Genomic DNA, 17,757 nt, shown 5'->3' on the forward strand with positions numbered 1-17,757 from the left:
AGCGAGGGTAAGAACTTCTCTATATTCTTCCCAGGCTGAATTCTAGTCTGGAACACATAGTTAGGCAACTTCCATGGTATCCTTTTCCTGCCCAGAGTTAATTAGCCATCAATCAACTCACATGAAACTTCAAATACAGACATATCCCAGCATGACAGCTTGTTTGCAAGGCTAGAGGAATCCCATGAAACTGCACCAAGCACGTAACTGAGATGGTATCTAAACTATCAGACTGACCTGCTGGCCTTGTCCTCCTGGTGCAGATGGGGTTTGCTTTGCCACTTGCAGTGCCCGTAGTTTTTCAAGTAAAAACACTTTATCTTTTCCTCCCTGTGGTCAAGAAGCATTTGATCATTAGCTCAAGGCGTGTAAGGAGCCACTGACCACAATAATCATTACAATTCCTTTTATGCTAAAATAATCCGTCTACAGAGGGAGCTGCAGCAGCACAGCTTGAGGATAAAATTGTTCTGCAACAACTCTGAGTTTCCTTGCAGCTCCCATGGGGGAGGGCTCCCACCCCCCTTGCCCTGTCATAGCCAAAGCAGATCACAGCTCCGCAGTAGCACTGACTGTGTCATAAGACAATCAACAACGAAGCCAAGTTTTTTTAAACAGATACAGCTGAAAGTCAAACTTACATTAATAATTTGCTTATTTAAGTGTTTGATCATCATCTTTCTTCCTTCTATTATTTGCCAGTAAAGATAAGCAATAACTCTAAAAAAATAAAAAATAATATTAAAAAAAAGTCCAGCATATGAGCACTCCCACCCATGAATATTCCCTCCTAGTCACTAAAGATACACACACGCACACACATATATAGCCCCTGCCCATGGCAGGAAGGCTGGAACTAGACGATCTTTAAGGTCCCTTCCAACTCAAACCATTCTATGATTCTATTATCTATAGATACACACACATATATATACATATACATATATACATATACAAACACATACACAGACGTATTAAAAAATAGATGTATACAATTACATTAGACAAGGAATGACAAACACATGAAGTTGTTTAAAACATTCTCTTGGAAAAGACCCAAAGATTTGTGGACCTGTATTTGAATGAAAGGTACAGTAAAAGTAAGTCAGAAATACAAGGTGCATTCCAGATAACAGATAGGAGACTAATGCTCTTATCCAACTTTTTGTCACTTGCTTACATATATGCCTGGACTCTAAACCACAACACTGAACACCTACTGCTTCCAGGCCAGTCTTGGTCCCACCAGAATGAGTGGGATCTGGTTTCATCAGGACGGGTTTGGGTTCTTCAGTGTGTGTGGCTTATACCAGAAATACCAGGCAGCACAGCTACACCATCAAACCTACACACTGGGTTTGCCAAAATAATATACTTCAGCCAAGGGGACAGTACGTGAATTTGCCAGAGATTAGCTGGAAGCAGACTACAACCTACTTAATAGCATTTCCCCATGTAGTGTGTTCACTTGAACACACTGTGCGCTACTATGCCCCTCCACCACAGTGTGCCTCTGGTATTTCAGCTATACTTTACATGCTATCAGCTCCTCTAATGACTCCACTGATGAGAAATGGTCAGAAAAGTCAAAGCAACCACCTCCCAAACTTCTGCTTTTTATGTTGTGCAGAGTCCTAGTATACATTTGACCTGTACTGGCTGTGCTTGTGAAAGCTTGCTTTTCCCTGCTGATTTATGACCCAATGAGGAAGGAACTAAAAAAGCAATGGTGAAAAAAAAACCAAACAGAAATGCAATCTATGCTGCCAAGTGTATGCAGCATGTTTCTCTTCACTGATGTTCCTAAGGCAAAGTGTGCCAGCGGTAATAAGATCTGCCTAGACACAGTTAAAAGCAGTGTATCCTAGGATTAGCATGAAGCTGGTTTGTAAAGAGCTTTGTCACCCCAACACTAAAGGAACAGGTTTTATAACTTCTTATATATATATTATATTATATCCATTTATAACTTCAAATACATGAATTTCCAATATATTAACCATTTCTGATACTTTATTTTAATGAAGAATGGCTGCGTCATACGCAGTTTTTTCCACTTCGGGTCCTTTTGCAGTGCTTTTCATTTGCAGGTACTTACAGGATAGAAGTGGATAGGATGAAGAAGAAAATTTCACTTGTAATTAAGTTATGGTAGATCCACACTACCCATTTTGAGGCAGTGTAATTTTCCAGTATTTCTATCCACTCGGAGACTGCAGCATACATAGAAGACAAACCTCTGAAAGGACCACATTCTTCTGAAGGTTTTAACCTGAAAGTGTGAGAAAACAGCTACTTAAAGCTTCATGTATTGACCAGTGATTTAGTTAACATTGTGATTTTGTGCATTAAGATGCTCATTAGTTTGCTATAGCCCACTGCTCTTTGGGCCTCCCAGGAATTTCCATGATCTCTGTTTGATTTTTAACTTGGGTCCTCTCCAGCCATTGAAATCCCACCTGACTATGCAGTGAGAAATAAGAGACCCTGCTGCTATGGACAGGTAACAAGCCCTTGACATAAATGCAACAAGTCAATCCGTAGTTCAAGCTACAGCTAATAGAAAATCCAGATTGTCAAAGTTTCACCCACATCATTTCACCTTGCCTTTGAAGACATCAGTCACTACAGATTTTCAGTAACAACAGGATGTGTTGAAGTAAGGCAGCCTGTAGCAAGAATTAACATTTTCAGGTAGACTGAAATAGGAAAGTGTTCTTTGCTTTGAAACTCAACTGCTGCAAGACAGCCTGAAATTCCCACTTGCAGTCTGGAAATGTTTGCTCTGAAGTACTGCATCCCACCTGGTTTCATGTGTAGTCACCTGCCTTACTAAGCATCAAAACTATGTGGCTGAGAATTGCCAGGAAAAAGAAAAGGGGTATCCATGCTGCCCTCCTTACTGTGGCCAGTGATGTGCAGGTAAACAAAGCAGCTTTAAACTCCTGGTAACAACCAAGATGCATTATTGCAGAGGTCACCACTTACTGCAAAAAGAGTCCCTGAAGTTCATAAATAATCCAGAAGTTTACCTCAATTGAGTTTTTCCAGCTGCTGTTTCCAGACCCAGTATGGCCTATAACATAAATAAACCCAGGGACTAGGACTAGGTCGCAGAAACCTTTAAGGAGGAAGAAAAGCGAAATTTGCTGTGCCATTTAAATAGAACCCAAAACTTCAGTGTAACCTTGTTTCTTCTACTTTCTTATGTGTTAACCACATTCTTGCAAACTCACTGAGCATGTCTTGTTTTCAGAACACAGAACAGCTCACGAATGTCTAAAACCTTCCATTAGCAACTAATACAGCTTTATCAACAGAAAACCACAGGTTATTCTGCGTTGTATCAGGTCACGCAGTGTAGCATAGCAGGCTTGAATGCCAGTGATCTTCCACACCTCCAGACAGTGACTCCAATGACAGACAGGACTCCAAGGAAGGAAGGGAAAAACAGCAGGAACAGGAAGGTTGTTGTCATTTGAGCAGTTCTCCAGACTTTGCGAGGCGGTTGGCAATTCATCATCAGACTGACCTTTAAAGAGATGAAGGTACACTGACTCTTGGAATGGTGTTACTTGCCACAGCAACTCAGTTTAAGTCAATCCCATTGAAATTGCTGGCAGCAATTTCTGGAATAGCATGTATCAAAAGTTTCCGACAACTTCTTTTATGAGACTATGACAGATAAACTGTAGAAAGTGGCAAGAATATAGTCTTTAAGTTGTAAGAGGCAAAACGATGGGTTCTTCAGGACTCCGCCGGGTAGAGTTTGCTTTTGTAGCATATGTAAACCCATAGTTTAGGGAACATGAGTTTTGACAGCGACATGGTCAAAGGAAGTGATCCTGCCCCTCTAGTCTGCTCTCATAAGACCCCACTTGGAGTACTGTGTACACTTCTGGTGACCTCAGTGTATGAAGGACATGGAGCTGTTTGGACCAGTCCAGAGGAGGTCATGAGGGATAACAAGGGGGCTGGAGCACCTCCCTTATGAAAACAGGCTGAGAAAGGTGGAGCTGTTCAGCCTGGAGAAGAGAAGGCTGTGTGAAGACCTCAGAGCAGCCTTCCAGTATCTGAAGGGGGCTACAAGGATGCTTGGGAGGGACTCTTCATTAGCGACTGTAGTGATAGGACAAGGGGGTAATGGGTTAAAACTTAAACAGGGACAGTACAGGTTAGATATAAGGAAGCAGTTCTTCACTGTGAGGCTGGTGAAGCACTGGAACAGGTTGCCCAAAGAAGACGTAAATGCTCCATCCCTGGTGGTGTTCAAGGTCAGGTTGTACAGAGCCTTGGGCAATATGGTCTAGTGTGAGGTGTCCCTGCCTACAGAAGAGGGGTTGGAACTAGATGATCCTAAGGTCCTTTCCAACCCAAACCATTCTGTGTTTCTCTGAATTTTGAACCACTCTTTCTACCTATAGCTTTGTTCTACGTGCAACACTACAAACTGTTTGGTGACTCAGTAACTGATCTATCATCTAGTCATACTACTGAGACAAAGAATTCTGAAAAGAAGAAATTTCCATCATGATCCTTAGTTGAACCACCCTACTTATGGTTAGATGACTTGGGAGGCCATCGGTGGGGAGTAAGAAGGTAAGCAGGAAGCCAAAGTGACAGCCACAGGTTAAGTGTCTATATTGATATATGCACTTGTACACTATTAATTCCCAAGCCTTCAGTTTTACTTTATTCTCTCCCCTTTCTCTCTAACTGAGCTCTTAACCACTTCTATAACCCTTCCTATAACCCCTCCTTAACCCTTCCACACTTTTTCGCTCTCCCACCTTTTACAAGTTTGTAATTCAAGGGTCTGCATCTAAATTGTGTTCCTTTAAAGCAAACTCCACCCTTCAAAACCCAATCAACCAACCTGCTCCCCTAAATACAAGACCTCAGAGCCTCCAGACAAAACCAGCACTTTAACACTACACATTCTGCCCGATTTCAAACTGTGTCAGTTTATGATGAATACATGTAAATCTTGTTACCTTTTTCACACAAAATACTATAGAAAATGATATTATCTGGATACCAGGTGTCAGAGGCGAGAAGAAGATACCGATCCTGCAAGAAAGGATTTATAAGAAAGTTAAATCTTCACTATTCACCACCCAGCTCTCAGTACACTAAAAGCAGAAAATATCACAGTAACTTAATATACAGTTAGTGTTTGGTTATTTGGAAATGTGATCAATAATAGTATTGTTATTAACATTGATCCTGTAACAGAAGTCAACCTTTAAAAATATGCAACTTCAAACGTACATGTCTATGCACATGCCTGCAAAACTCTCTTGTAATACGAGTAACATACTCATTCCTAGAAATAAGGCATCTTTTCCAGGGTTTAATACTGAGAGTATTTCAACAGGAACACCATTCCAATGGGGAAATAAACAAAACTAGGGTATCCCTTTTATGGGTTTCTCCAAGACCACTGGCCACAGGGTAAACTACAGGGTAAAGTTATTGGTAATACCTGCACAATTACAAGAGAACTGGCATGTCACAATCCTCATAGTTAATACGTCATCTCCCTCAGGCATGTATCCTGTTCTTTCCCCCATGATGGGAAGCATCCAGAAGTGTCAGAGTAAGAATGTTCCATGGTATTTCTAAGTGCAAATGAGCTTTTGGCTGTAAATGTAACACTTACCAGGTCAAAGTCTGTGCATAGATCAAATCTAAAACATTTTGTCCTATATCAAATTCTGGCAGCCCCAGGCTCACACAGAGTGTAGTTCCAATAATTCTGGAAGAAGAAACCACCACCACAGCATAATAGCATTTACTAAATCATAAAACCCTTTGTAGAAATCTCTACAGAAGGCCTCCTGAATGCAAGCATCAAGGACAAATTATTTAGGGGCTGCATCAATCACATCATGCAAAGCAGCCACAGCTTACTGATAAAACAGCACATTAAAAATGAAACAGAATTGGGGAAAATCGAGTTCCCATAACATACAGCAGGGTTGGAACATGACCTAGGGTATTGTTCAAGCAACTCAAAAAAAAAAGGGAAAAAACCAAAATATAAGGGGTTTTAAGTGTATCAGAAAGGTATGCTCATGCTTAAACAGTCCAAATGGCAAGTTGCCTCAGTACAAAATTGTAACAGCTTCTCGGTTGCTGAGTCCTGAGAATTTTCAGCCTCAATCAGTCAAAAAAATGAATCTTTCAGATTGATACACATCATATATCCTACTTCACACTAACTGGGGTTGCAAGCAGCTGAGACATACACAGATAAGCAAGTACTCAGAGATTTCCTAACGAGGACCAACAATCCATTTTTACCATCTATTTTTTTCCTGAGCTGGGGAGATTCAATTTCTGCTTGTCATAGCAGGAACAATAAAGATTTTGGTAGCTATCCCATCTCACCCTGAATACAGGTCTTGCTATGGCCTTATCAGCTGCATCATAAATACAAGCAATTGTACTTCTAATCTTTCATAGCTGTAAGTCTGGTGCTTTTGCACAGCTCTGTGAGGACATTCATCACAGCTGACACTGCTGTTTTGGTACTGTGGCTGTTTGCTGGGAGGTGGTTTCCTATCTGAACAGAACAAAAACAGGAGCAGGATTAAAGTTCGCTGGCAAGAGCTGTGGAGAAAAAAGTCTTCAAGGGTTTCTCAATGTTGTTCTGTGTTAATTTAACATGAAGTTTTTAACTAAGTGTTTTACTTTGTAAATCAGTCTTGTTCACGTCATGTGCGAAGGGCAAACAATGCATCTCCTACACAAGTATGGCCAGGAACAATAAATGCTCATAAAGCTGGCAAGCACTCAAATAATTTACTACCTTGAGTCAGAAATAATGTTTGGCAATAGAAGGGTATATGCAGCAGATGTCAGAAGTAAATTACTTCTTGGTTACAATGCTTAGCTGTATTCATGTTCGGTAAACAATACTTTCTCATTTACCATGCTACAGACCTCTACACTTCAGTCATACTGCATCCTTAATAAGACTGATTAAAATAAGATTGTTAACTTGTGTGCGCTCTATAGAGTAACATAACTAAGACGAAAGAAAATTACAGGAGGATATACCAAGGAAAGCCAGCAGTCTGCCTGTGCATATGCAGAAAACAAGTTTTTCTGCTTGAGGCATTTGGTTCTTTGTCACCCCATTCAGGAGATCCATGGGAGTACAATGCAGCTTCCTCCCTGCCTGTGTTTCCACCTCCAAAATGAAAGGACACATTGGGAAAGTTTAACAGTACACACTCTGACCTCCTCCTAAGAAGGAGCTGAAACGTACAGAAGACGAGTATCAGAGGCTATGCCTGGTAGAGGCACCCAGGGAAGTTTCATGCTTCTGTTAGACTAGGTTTCTCATACTGGAAAAAAAGACCATGTCTTTGGTTAATGAATGAAAACAAGATTAGAAAAGCAGTACTCACCTTCGTAAAAACTCTCCAAAGAAAGAGCCAAGCAAACAAAACATGAAGTCAACTACAATAAGACGATAGATATCTTGGCCAACCAGTGTTTCCCAGCACTTTAAGAAGCAGGAGAAAAGAAGAAAAGAACATTAAAAATGCTTATCTAGAAGTCAAAAATCATGTGATTTTAACATTTTTCACAAAGGCTTGGGCATCTGAAACTTGAGCTACAGGCCAAAGATTTGCTAACAGCCTGACCCATCCTAGCTGACCTCTCACTGAAAAATGCTCCAAACCAACTGAGACCCGAGCTGAGAGACTCCTTTTTCCCTACAGTTAATTTCTCTAGAGATGCTAAGTAAAAAAATGTTGGGGTGGCAAATTCAGCTTCCCCAGACACTACATGTACTTCTCTTTGCTGGATTAAGCCTCTTATGAAAGTGGTTCCTAACCTGGCATTGTAAATCAAAGATTTGTATTTCTGAAACTTTTACCTGTGACTCTGATGCAGCCACAATGTTAAGCCAGTAGTAGCACAGAATTCCAACAATGGATATTTTCAGGATGATATTTCTGAAAAGAGAAAGTAACAGTAACTGCACTGAGGGCTGGTTCACACTGGAGGGAATGATGGCAGGATGATCATTGGTTACACTCTATTACCTCCTCTTATAACAAGAATAGCACTGCAGAGTGCCAGGACCAACAGGAACTCTCCTCGAAGCTTAAGCACAGCATTATTCTATTGTCCTGGTGGAAAAGGACCTGGGCATGACAACCTTGGCACAGCCTCTGCTAAAGAGGCTGCTGGTTGGGTGTGTGGGCTCCACAGGGGAGGAAGGTCAGAGGAGCACCAGCAGTTACACACTGTTAATTTCAGGCACCTGTATTTAAGTAAGATCTCATCACTCCATTTTCCCCTTCCTTTCCCTGGTGTACAGAGATCTTTGGAGAAGATGCATTCTCCTCCATAGCTCCCTGCTGCCCACCACATCACCTACACATAGATTGCTATCAGAAAAAAGAGTCAGGCAACTTCAGGCAAAAAGCACTAAGAGGTGGTAGCAACAAACACCTGGCAATAGTGATGTATATATGCTGTCCAGGAGTACGAAATCTTTCCAGGCGTCCAAGCCATGAGTAGAAGAATGGGATGAATGCGTTGAGGACAGATGCGACAAGAGGTAGCACCAACATGGCAGCTTGGCTCTCTAGGTCATTTCTATGCCCTTTCACAAATAGCTTAAAGAGGAAAAAAACAAAACAAAACTTAGAGCCTTAACCAAAAGACTGCCTCAAGTTGTGTCCACAGGGAAGACTCCTGGCACATGTCCCTGCATGATTGCAAGTTAGAGATTATCATGGTTTATGGGCCCATGTCCAGCAGTACAGCGACCTTCCCCCCTTCCCCCATGTTACATGAGACCAAGGGTGGGAGCCCCAGATTAAATGCAGCTCCTTGGCAAAGGAGAGGCAGGCCTTGCTGAAGCTGCTTCTTGCTATTTCTTTCAAGGTATCCCTAAGGTAGCCATGAGCCCAGGAAAGCAGCTGTCAGCTGATGGGGGAGAACAGACCAGTGCTTGCACTCAGTGTAAGATACCCATGTTCAAAATGAGACTGTAAAATCTGTCCTTACCTTCAGGTTATTAGTGGAGAGGAAGTAAACACCCGCACAAGCAGCTAGTGCTGTTCCCAGAGAAGCAACCCACGAAGCAAAATGAATAGCAATGCGAACAACTCTCTCTTTTAAAGAAAAACTTAGAACTTCCCGGTTTACTTCAGAGAGGTCTTCCTGCAAGGAAACAATTCCTAATGAAGAATTCCTTAGTCAACAGCATAAAGCAAAACTTGCTTCAAGTAACTACTTGAGAGACTGAAAGATTATTTCTCTAGAAGATGGGCAGAGTAATATCCTGGGAACATTTACTGGACAACTGGGTGTTCCTACCCTAAAAGTCCCTTCTCTTGACAGTTACCCTGTATTTCACAGATATTACTAGTGTGCCTTTTGTTTACAACATGGTTAAATAGCAGGAAGGAAAACCAGAGTACTCTGTTCAGCAAATATTTAATAGTCACAGTCACACTCATTCAATAGAACAGAAGCATACAAATATTTATATGTAGCTTAAAAAGAAAAGCAAGAAGCTAAGACAACTCCAGGAGTACAAATCAAATGAAACAGTCAAGAAACCTCAAGTCTATGAGCAACAGGGCTAGCATGCTCGAGTCCCTCTGCCACAGACTTCTATGTGCGTACATAAATTTCTATGCAGAAATAAGCCTCTGGCAGAGGGACTCGTGCATGTGGGGTTTGTACCTTTCTACCTTTTTGTACCTCCTGTGCTTTGTACCTTTATTTGCGTGCTGAGATTCTTTTGTTTCAGCTTCACGGCTTTTTCATTCGTGATATTGAAGTCCCAATTGCAGAGAAGTTTGCTAGCATTCCCAGAGTATGCCTGAGGGTTAATGAAGTTCCTGCAGAAGGACTTTGCCATGCTGCAATGAAAATTAAGTTTGTGATATGCATAATGGGGAAATATGTAAATCTGCACAGCAGGGCGAGAAGGGAGATTTGTCAGCTTTTCTGTCCTATCCTAAGGCTGCTGCACCTACGTCAGTGCATATCACACAAGACAAAACAGAAACTAAATGTTCATGTAACAAACAACTCTGACATTTCCTTCTAATCATGGCCGACAATCTTTACCTTTGAAAGGCCACATCAGTACCAGAAGATATTAGGAGCAACAGCTTACAAAAGGGGTATCATGATATTAATTGGCTTGAACTGGGATTCTCTGCACATCCCTTAATATTTCACAGTTATTCTTTGTTTATCTAAAACAAGATTCGATTTCTGGAGACTGTCTTTTGAGCAGACACTTCTACTTCAACTCTACATCCGGAAATAAGGACTTACAGAAACACTCAGGTAATTATTATTGGCAATGACCTTAATATAATCAAACAAAAATATATAGTTAGTTTACCTGAACAACAAGATAAGAAAACAGATGACAAAATATAGTCCAACAGTGAAAATATAGGCCAGCTGCATGTTGTAAGATGGACCATTCTTTATTTTACTGATTGTAGCATTGGTATAAAACCCATAGTAGAGTACTGTTTGTTGAAAATAACCCTGAAAAGATATGGATATCATTCAGAATGTTTGCTATCACCTGTATATGGTTAGAAGTACCAACATCTGAAGCCCAATTATTGGAAGTGGGAATCATCCCATTCCCTACTGTGAATTCAGAGGTGTGAATAAATTTCTAAATATCAGGCCCTTTGTTTCTTTCTATCAGCTAAAATCTTCCATAGATTTGAGAGCTTCTAGAGATACGTAAATAACTTGTGTCCTTCTGAAGATTCATATGGTATGATCATGAGCATTCAACACCTTTGCAGGATCTGTTCTTTTCCAAAAATTCCTAAAGAGGGAAAGGTTTAATTGCTTCCTTCTTGGGATCAAGGTTCTGTACTGACAAGTTGCATTGACTATAAAGGAACAATGTGACATTTAACACTAGAGCTACTGGATTATAGCTGAACTCCTGCAGTAATGGTTGCACTTTGCAAAACAGCACTACTACAAAACATCGCACTTTAAAAGCAATTTTAGAAGGAAAAAGCTGACACCATTCCTCTTTAAAAAGACTTCTCACCTACGCATTAGTAAGAGCAGGCTCTTGTTTATTAACTAGAGAAATCATTTAACAACAGTAAAAATGACACATTTTTTCCAGTAAAGTCATAAAAAAATCTCTTCTCAGATCACTTAGTTAATGAATACCAGTAGAGTTAAAGCAGTGCAAAAACTTCCTTTAAAAACAGCCTGGGACTTTATTCCATGAAAGTAAAGATTTCCACACAATGGAAGGCCCTTCTGTCTCCAGGCCCCACTGAATTCATCAGGTTGCCACAGAAAGATCTCTGTGCTCCTTGGAAGAACACAGCTTTGGAAATAAGCAAAATTCACAGGATCACATATGGTAATTTGCACTGTATTTTCAGAGGAAAATCAGCACGGGAAAAATGTCCTGCTGAAGACCACTGCAGCTATTGCTGACTTCCTTTGTGTCTCTGCCACTGCTTTCTCAAAGAGTGACGAAAGTCTTGAAATACTGCTGAACACAGCAGTTTTTTACAGTGAGACAAGTGCATCAGGACAAGTTCCATTCATCTCACTCTGTTGTTTCTAGTGTCTAGAATATTGTTTCTAGTCACATAAAATTCTAACTCCATAATAAGAGATACTAAGTTTTTTCTCTATTGTGAGCTTTTAAAGTAGATCTGTTGCACAGAGTACTAATAAAATCCGCTGTTACATACTTACAGCTCCAGTGAGCAGCTCCAGACCCGTGAATGAAAGGTTATTTGGTTCTGCTGCAAGAAACTGAGGAATTGTGAGGAAACTGAAGTTTATGAGGAATGAGAAGATGTTGAAAGTTAGCAGCCACTTCAAGAAAATAAAATAAGAAAGAACACTTGTTCCAAACTCAGCACCAATGACCTTCAGAGTCTTCTGCTGTAACTGCAGTAGGTGAAAATATTCTGACAAGCTATTTCCAAATCGCCGAAATGACTGAAGTGCAAAAGAGGAGAGAGATCAGTCTCAGCAAGCAGCCTTACTTAAACAGGACTCACATTAATATAATGAAGCCTCACATTCTTTACAGTTCCATTTTATGGTAAGATATCTTTCTCCCACCACCTGCACCGTAAGATGCCCAACTCTTGTTCCTAAGTGCTGCCATAATGCAAGTAGTTATTAGCGAAGACTGCAGCAATTAACTGGTTGTTTGGTAAGTAACATAAATTTATATAAAACATAAAGCCAGATACCAGATACCTCTGCAGACAGTGATAACATTGCAGCTATTGCAGCTGACAGGAGTTTGACACTTACCACTGCTATTCCCTGCATACACTGTGTGCAGCAGCAAAGTTGAGTACTGCGGTGCCTTGATTTTTTTGTTATTTCTTTAAGAACTTTATTCCTGTGGAAAAGCAGGGCAGGGAGTGACAATGGTATGGGTTGTAAGTACAACAAGATGACAAAGAAGCTGCTGGAAATAGTGTTTCATACACGTCCATATGAATAAAGTTAATAAAACATGAAGATATTCTGCTAGTTCTTTTTCTACTAGCTGATGATGACAAGATCCATGGCTCTTGTCCATGCTATGACAGCATATTCTAATCCCTCTACGTACCACTCTGGGAACAAAACTTCAATATATTCTGTGAGGACACAAAAGAATGGTTGAGAACATTTGCTCTCTTCTCCATTTTCAATGGCCAACATCCAGTTTCTTTTGAAATCACAAGTCATCATTCATAAGCAAATATCAAGGCCTTGATTTTTATATTACCATGAGAGATTCTTCTCATCCAGAGAAAGGACAATGAACCATCTTTAAATTATTTCCCCTTGCAAGATGTTAACTTTTTTAAAGTGTACTAAAAAATACTTTCGGCTCTTCCAAAGTGACAAACCAAAGCCGAGCAGGTGGCAAACACCCATACTTGATACTTAGATGTTGAAAGTACAATGTCTGTAAAACTAAACAGACACATTTTTATTTTTACCTGATCTCTCTCTTTTTTTTCATGGTCTCTGGCATCTTCTGGATTGCTTTAATCCTTTCACTGGTGGACATACTTGCAAGATTTTCAATTAAAGTTTCCTCTGCATAAAACCCATGAAAAAAATCCAAGTATTTGGAATAATAATGCAGTAATAACTATACAAAATCTGAAGTGGATATAACAACACTCCTCATTGTCACTGCTACCGAAGTGTGGTATATTCTGAAACTACTTCCCAAGAACATCCTCAGCTTCATCAGTACTCTAATACAGATATAGGTAGTACAATATTGAATGTTAAAACCAAATATCACTTGTCTGATGCTTGTTTAGTGTTCATACAAAGAGCTGAAATACAAAGGAGAACAAAAAACTGTCAAACTCCAAGATTCTGGTCTATTGCTTTATCAGTGTTTGATAGTGTCATTTCTATGATGCTATGTACTGGCTTGAAAGCCAAACTTTTATTTATTCTAGAATTTTAGTTTATGTTTCTGCCCTCACTTTGCCCTACCTATGAAACAGACAGAACTGTATTACTTGACAATCAGGCTGGTTTTGCATAGTTGGAATATCATGCTAATTCCAGACACACTGCCTGAAAACAATCCATTAGCTGGTCAAATAAATTCTAATAAAGAGATTAGCTTTTCTGTCTATGATTTAACACATTCAGACTGCACTGTGCTTCCTTTATCATGGGATTTTAATGTGATAATAGAGTATAAAAGATGAATCACTAGCATTAACACAAAACCAAGTTGTTCCCATAACCACAGAAAGACTGCACATGCAATTCAGGTGAATAAATCAGTAACAGTATCAATCACACCATCTTGTGCAAGATGCTATTTAATATTGAACCACTTACCTAAACTCTTACTTTCTTTCCACACTGGATTTGCTTCAAACATACTGGAAGAAGTCATGAAGATCTCATCATGTGGTCTTCTGTCGCGTCTCCGAATAAAGCTATCTAAATAACATGCACTGGTCAGTAAGCCCAGATATGCTTGACAAATTGACTTGAGAAATTCAAATTTTGAAACAACTTTAAAGTATACCCTTCAATCTCACTACCTGCATGCAAATCTATACTCCCCCATTCACTTCTTTCTTGGTTGTGCTTGACAACCATATGCAGTTTTTCAGATATGTCTTGGAAGAGAGGTACGGAGCATAGCCTTCAGCTTCATGGAAGTCTGGATAACCCGCTCATAAATGTGCACATTGATTGTTCAAGACTTTCTTCTGGAAGATAGGTCCTTTCTTTAAAAATCCTTACACTGACTTCAGAGGGATTGTTTTAGAATCACAATCATGCCAAATAAGTTACATGTATCAGACTCCCACTTTCCTGGAGCCAAAATGCAACTGTTCTTTCAACCTTCTTTCATGCAATTACCAAACACTAGTGACTATATTCCTTAAATGCATCTGCCTTCCAGCTATGAAACAGATGAGTTTTGCCACAGCTTTCCTTACCTTGCCTTCCTGGTAAGCTAATGGCAAATCTGTGCAACACTACATCCTCCTTTTGAGGTCAACCCTCTGGTGTGGAAGGCTGCAACTGACTGATGCACCTGCTAGTTGATGCACATGGTGCAGGCACCTTCACCATATTTACTATTTAGATCTAATGGTTCCTTAACGTTAGTGTCATTTACACTTGGAGACAACTTCCTTTGTAGCAACTAAAAAGAATCAGAAAAAGAAAAACATCTGTGCCTCCTCCGGTATTTCTTGAGCTTTCAGCACCCAGACATTTCTCCTCTGGTTATGGAAATGCACTCTCTTTCCCACCACGTATTAAAAGCCGTATGTGATAGGTAATGTTTGGAAATGCTCTGTCTCTATGGTAATTCACTGAGTGAGGCATTTCCAAGTTCCAGAAAAGAATTCTTAGTTACATTCCAAAAGCAGCAGACAAAAACTGAACTGATCGTAACAGAAAAATTACACAGTATGATGAGAACAGTTCCTACCCAGAACATGAACAATAAATCACTACAGCAGCCTAAATTAGAAGCCAGATTGTTCTATTCCAGACCCCTTGTATTTTAAGGAGTATAAATCTCTAATAATAATAATAATTAGGATCTAGAATTTACACAGAGACAACATAGTGAAAAAGCCACTAAAGAGTATCAAAAATGCACCCTATCCTCCCCTTATTTCCTCCTATAGTAAGTCTCTTCAGATAATTATAAGTTTGTTTTATGCTGATCCACTTTTAGGGAGTTTGGGTTAAAATGGATAGGCATTACATCTTTCATTGCTCAAGAAACAAAGATCATCTCCTATAGGAAGATACTGAAAAATTCAGCTACAACAATGTAGGATAGTAAAATAGGATTTCTGTTTTATGATTCCTTTTATTACATGAATATCTTCATATCTGAACCAGAAGGCTTTTAAGTACTTATTATTTTATGGACGGTGAGACTAACATACAACATCTTGACACACCACAATCCTTGTATCTTACCTTCCGATATGGAAATGCTGTGGGTATAGGGGCTACAGAAGGTAGAAGGTGGGCTGTATGCCAGTTCTGACTCGGGCTCAAAGGAAAGACTGTCTGTTGAATGGAATCAGAATTATACAGAAAGTTGTATACTGCTATGGATTATTTACACACACAGAGTATCAGCCCTCTTGACCAAACTCCTACATCTCATTCCAGTGTACATCCTAGTACTCAATGACTTATTCAGTCCACACAAATCAGTATTTACTGATCTGTTAATACAACAGACAGTCCATGGATCTGTTAATGTAACATCTGAACTACTTCTAGGAGGAAAAAAGGCCAAAAAAAACCAACCACCCCAGAGCTGAGCTTCCCAGAGCTACAGGACTCCCTTATGACATTATTCGTTTCAGTGTTTCTGTAAGCTGTTCATATGAGAAATTGCATACCTGTGGAATTTCCATATGGTCTTCTACTTAGGACATTAACTAGTGGTAAACCTTCACTGTATTCAGAGCCGTGTCTCATGGAGGCCATTGGTATGTCCAGAGGGTAATTCTTTTCTCTTCCACTGTGTTCTCCATAGGAACCGGGTAGTGAAGAATCATAAGGGGGTTGGTAAGAGAACAGATTCTCTTGAGAATTCCTCCTGTGTGAACAACAAAAAAGAACACTCAAAGTGCCACAAAAACTCTCCATAGACATCCTTACTAATTGTTGCCTATTATCATCAAATTTGAGCACTTCATAAAGCAAACTGATACTGAGAGGTATTTTGTATTTAGAACTCCAACATCATTATTCTGATCTGGTTATTAACTGAATTAGAAAGACAGAAACTTTTCTCCACCTGAAGTTAGCTTGGATTCTACCTACACAGGAATAACTGCTTGGAAAAAATGAGGACATCCAAGGTTATAGCACACTGTGAAAATTACTGGAACCAAAAAATTTCCATGGCATTGTACCATAAATACTAAGATACCTTGAACTGATAAATTCATCTAACAGGTAAAAAGCAGATGTGCTATTTCTCTTGAATGCTGCCTTCCTGATAACAGTTTTAAAAATCTATGTCTGAGAATGCAAGCATAAAGGAGGCATTAAAAGAATTCCATAAATTAAAATTCTGGAGAAGAAGCTTATCCTGCATATAAATAGAGAATTTAATTGCTTATGGCACAATCACAACAGCAAAATTAAACAAACTCACCTTCTATCAATTTCTAGTGTCTCTGACAAGTGGTAGTCTGGATTTTCAAAGGCTTCATTGTAATGATAAGACATGACAAGTCCTTGGGTTGAGAGATGAAATACTCCTTATTTTCGTCTCTACTGTTTCATTAATATCTTCATGGGAAGACTGATTACAGACCTAGCTCCAAAAGAGATGTATGCACATACAAAATGAAAAAAAACTTCCTTTCAGCATCTCAGTTAGGGAATTTTGCCACCCTGCTAACAAATTACAAATGAAACTGTACAAATCAGAAGTGATTCTAACTTAGTGCTACTTACTATCACTAAATTGGGATCCAACAGAAGTTGCAGGTAAAATGGGAGCTAATGTTTCTCTATAGTAAGCTCTCTACAAAACTAAGGAACAGAAGTGCCACAGTTTTCCCCAACACTAACAATGAAGCCAGGTTTTAGAAGCATGGTAAAACATTAAGAAAAAGAATGTTCTGAAGACTAAAATTTTCTCCAAGTACTACATTTTCAAAACCAAAGAGGAGGTGAAGTCTGCACACCTTCTTACTAGCGGTGGCATTTCTACGCTTTAGTTGTGAACAAGGGACCCACATGAACACTGCTATGTACAGAGCTGGAATTATTTAGAGACCCTACTCTTAATGAGGGCTCTTCTAATGACTTCATGTCTTGATCCTGTAAATAAATTTGGTTTTAGCTTTATTTCTCACAGAGTGCTCCACTTTAATCTTAAGCAAACCAGACTTGGTCAGAGTTTAAGGAACAGAAGTCCGGGTAAGTCAGTGAAAATGGAACCTTATGTTAGAAAAACAAAGTCAAAATTAAACAGGAGTTTCTTGCAATTATTCAGTCATACTCAAAATTAAAAAGGAAGCAAGTTTTAGCATTTGTTCTTAAAGACACCACAGCAAGCTTGATCAGCTGGCAAGCTCTTCAACAGGGAAAGAAAAAAAATAAACAATAAAGGACAGGTCTGGAAGAACCCATCAGACCCTGCCTTTATCTCAGCTCCACTCCTAGGATAGCAGACCTGAATTTCATTTAACAGTACAGTCTCAGCCAACTTCTCTG

The 17,757-nt window shown here is 39.6% G+C and overlaps 1 protein-coding gene across 1 annotated transcript; it reads right to left on the reverse strand.

Moving 5' to 3' along the window:
• Positions 1-244: 244 nt before the first annotated feature.
• TMC5 (transmembrane channel like 5) lies at positions 245-16,761 on the reverse strand (the record flags this gene model as incomplete). The annotated part of the gene is made up of 18 exons (XM_080618753.1): positions 245-720; positions 2,099-2,272; positions 3,399-3,532; positions 4,995-5,070; positions 5,663-5,758; positions 7,419-7,516; positions 7,895-7,973; positions 8,476-8,642; positions 9,037-9,192; positions 9,755-9,899; positions 10,394-10,545; positions 11,746-11,994; positions 12,319-12,409; positions 13,002-13,101; positions 13,885-13,977; positions 15,490-15,582; positions 15,924-16,123; positions 16,688-16,761. The coding sequence occupies 18 exons, from the start codon at positions 16,759-16,761 to the stop codon at positions 534-536; spliced, it is 2,364 nt and encodes a 787-aa protein (XP_080474879.1). The 3' UTR covers positions 245-533.
• Between the last annotated feature and the right edge of the window lie 996 nt (positions 16,762-17,757).

This window comes from Psittacula echo, assembly GCF_963264785.1.
Source record: "Psittacula echo genome assembly, chromosome: 5".
Taxonomy (NCBI): Eukaryota; Metazoa; Chordata; class Aves; order Psittaciformes; family Psittacidae; genus Psittacula; species Psittacula echo.